At 44.3% G+C, this 1,532-nt stretch overlaps 1 protein-coding gene across 1 annotated transcript; it reads right to left on the bottom strand.

The window, feature by feature from the left end:
• Positions 1–489: 489 nt before the first annotated feature.
• On the bottom strand, positions 490–1,275 carry LOC135102465 (salivary glue protein Sgs-3-like). The gene is made up of 2 exons (XM_064007779.1): positions 1,221–1,275; positions 490–788 (listed from the first exon to the last, which is right to left on the bottom strand). The coding sequence occupies exons 1-2, from the start codon at positions 1,273–1,275 to the stop codon at positions 490–492; spliced, it is 354 nt and encodes a 117-aa protein (XP_063863849.1).
• Between the last annotated feature and the right edge of the window lie 257 nt (positions 1,276–1,532).

The following is a 1,532-nucleotide window of genomic DNA, read 5'->3' as shown; positions in this document are numbered from 1 at the left end:
TCTCTCTCTCTCTCTCTCTCTCTCTCTCTCTCTCTCTCTCTCTGTACATCACTGTTATTTTCGTTCTTTTTACTGTCTTGTACCAAGTTAGAATATTACCTGGATTGTTGTTCAGAAAATATTACATTAAATCATATTATCATCCCGGAAGTTTCCCTGCATCTCTATTGTCTCGTGTTCCCTTGAGGATTTATTAAGCCACGTGAAAAATAGGTAAGTTTGGTATAGTTTACGTTAGGTTGGGGTACATAGCACAACTTAACCTCACCTTAACTAAGCTAACCTAACCTAACCTAAGATAATGTAACCTAAAACCTAACCTAACCTAACCTAACCTAACCTAAGATAATGTAACCTAAAACCTAACCCAACATAACCTAACCTGACCTAACCTAACCTAAATGTAACACAAAGGCTGATTATCTTGTGGCATTTGACTTGTTTCCTTAGTAGAAGAGGAAGTTGAGGTATTTGGATTAAACTATACAATCAATATGCACACGTGTATTGCGTGGTGGTGCTGGTGGCGCGGGTGGTGTAGGTGGTGAAGGTGGTGTAGGTGATGGAGGTGGTGAATGTGGTACAGGTGGTGTATTTGGTGTTCGTGTGTGTCTTGGTGATGGAGGTTATGGAGGTGTTGAAAGTGATGGAGGTCGTGTAGGTGGTGGAGGAGATGCAGGTAGTGAAGGAGATGCAGGTAGTACAGGTGGTGAAGGTGGTGCCCGTGTGTGGCTGTGATGGTGAGTGGGTGCAGGGGTGAGGCACGAGGGGTGGTGTACAGCTGCAGCCTGAGGAGTGGTGTGCGTACTCCATTCACTTTAAGTTAGGCTTAAGTTTGGTTATGCGGCTCCCACCCGCAATATGTGTGTGTGTGTGTGTGTGTGTGTGTGTGTGTGTGTGTGTGTGTGTGTGTGTGTGTGTTGTTGTTGTTGTTGTTGTTGTTGTTGTTTGTATTTTTAACAAGATTCAAGGTTCACACAACTATATGACAGTGACAGTTTCCATCTCACGCATCTCACTCACCGTACATTTGGTTGCTGTGAATGGCCAGTGTGTAGTGGAATGGGATTGGTCTGCCTCACTAATTAAAGTTTTTTTTTTTTTTCCCTGTCCGTATGCACACATTTGGCGTATTCATATTCATGGTTACAACATAAAAGACGCGCCTGAATCGGTGCATCATCAGCGTGGTAATGAAGTCAAGGGAGCAGCTCGTCCACCGCTGTGGCTGAGGCCCGCTGCCTCCACACAGCAGAGGCTGTCCACGCGCCCCATGTGTTCACACGGCATATCATTATCGAAAATTTTATATCTTCCGGAGTTGCCCACACACACACACACACACACACACACACACACACACACACACACACACACACACACACACACACACACACACACACACACACACACAATATCCTCAATTTATTTACTTACAGTAGTGTTACTATGCAGTATTATTCCATAAGTTATAGGAAGTGCCTCCAGTAAACTCTAACCTCACCAAAAGTCGTGATACATTGTGAAACTGG

Source organism: Scylla paramamosain, chromosome 7 (genome assembly GCF_035594125.1).
Source record: "Scylla paramamosain isolate STU-SP2022 chromosome 7, ASM3559412v1, whole genome shotgun sequence".
Taxonomy (NCBI): domain Eukaryota; kingdom Metazoa; phylum Arthropoda; class Malacostraca; order Decapoda; family Portunidae; genus Scylla; species Scylla paramamosain.
The sequence above is the reverse complement of the archived record's forward strand: the minus strand, read 5'-3'. Positions and strand labels throughout refer to the sequence as shown.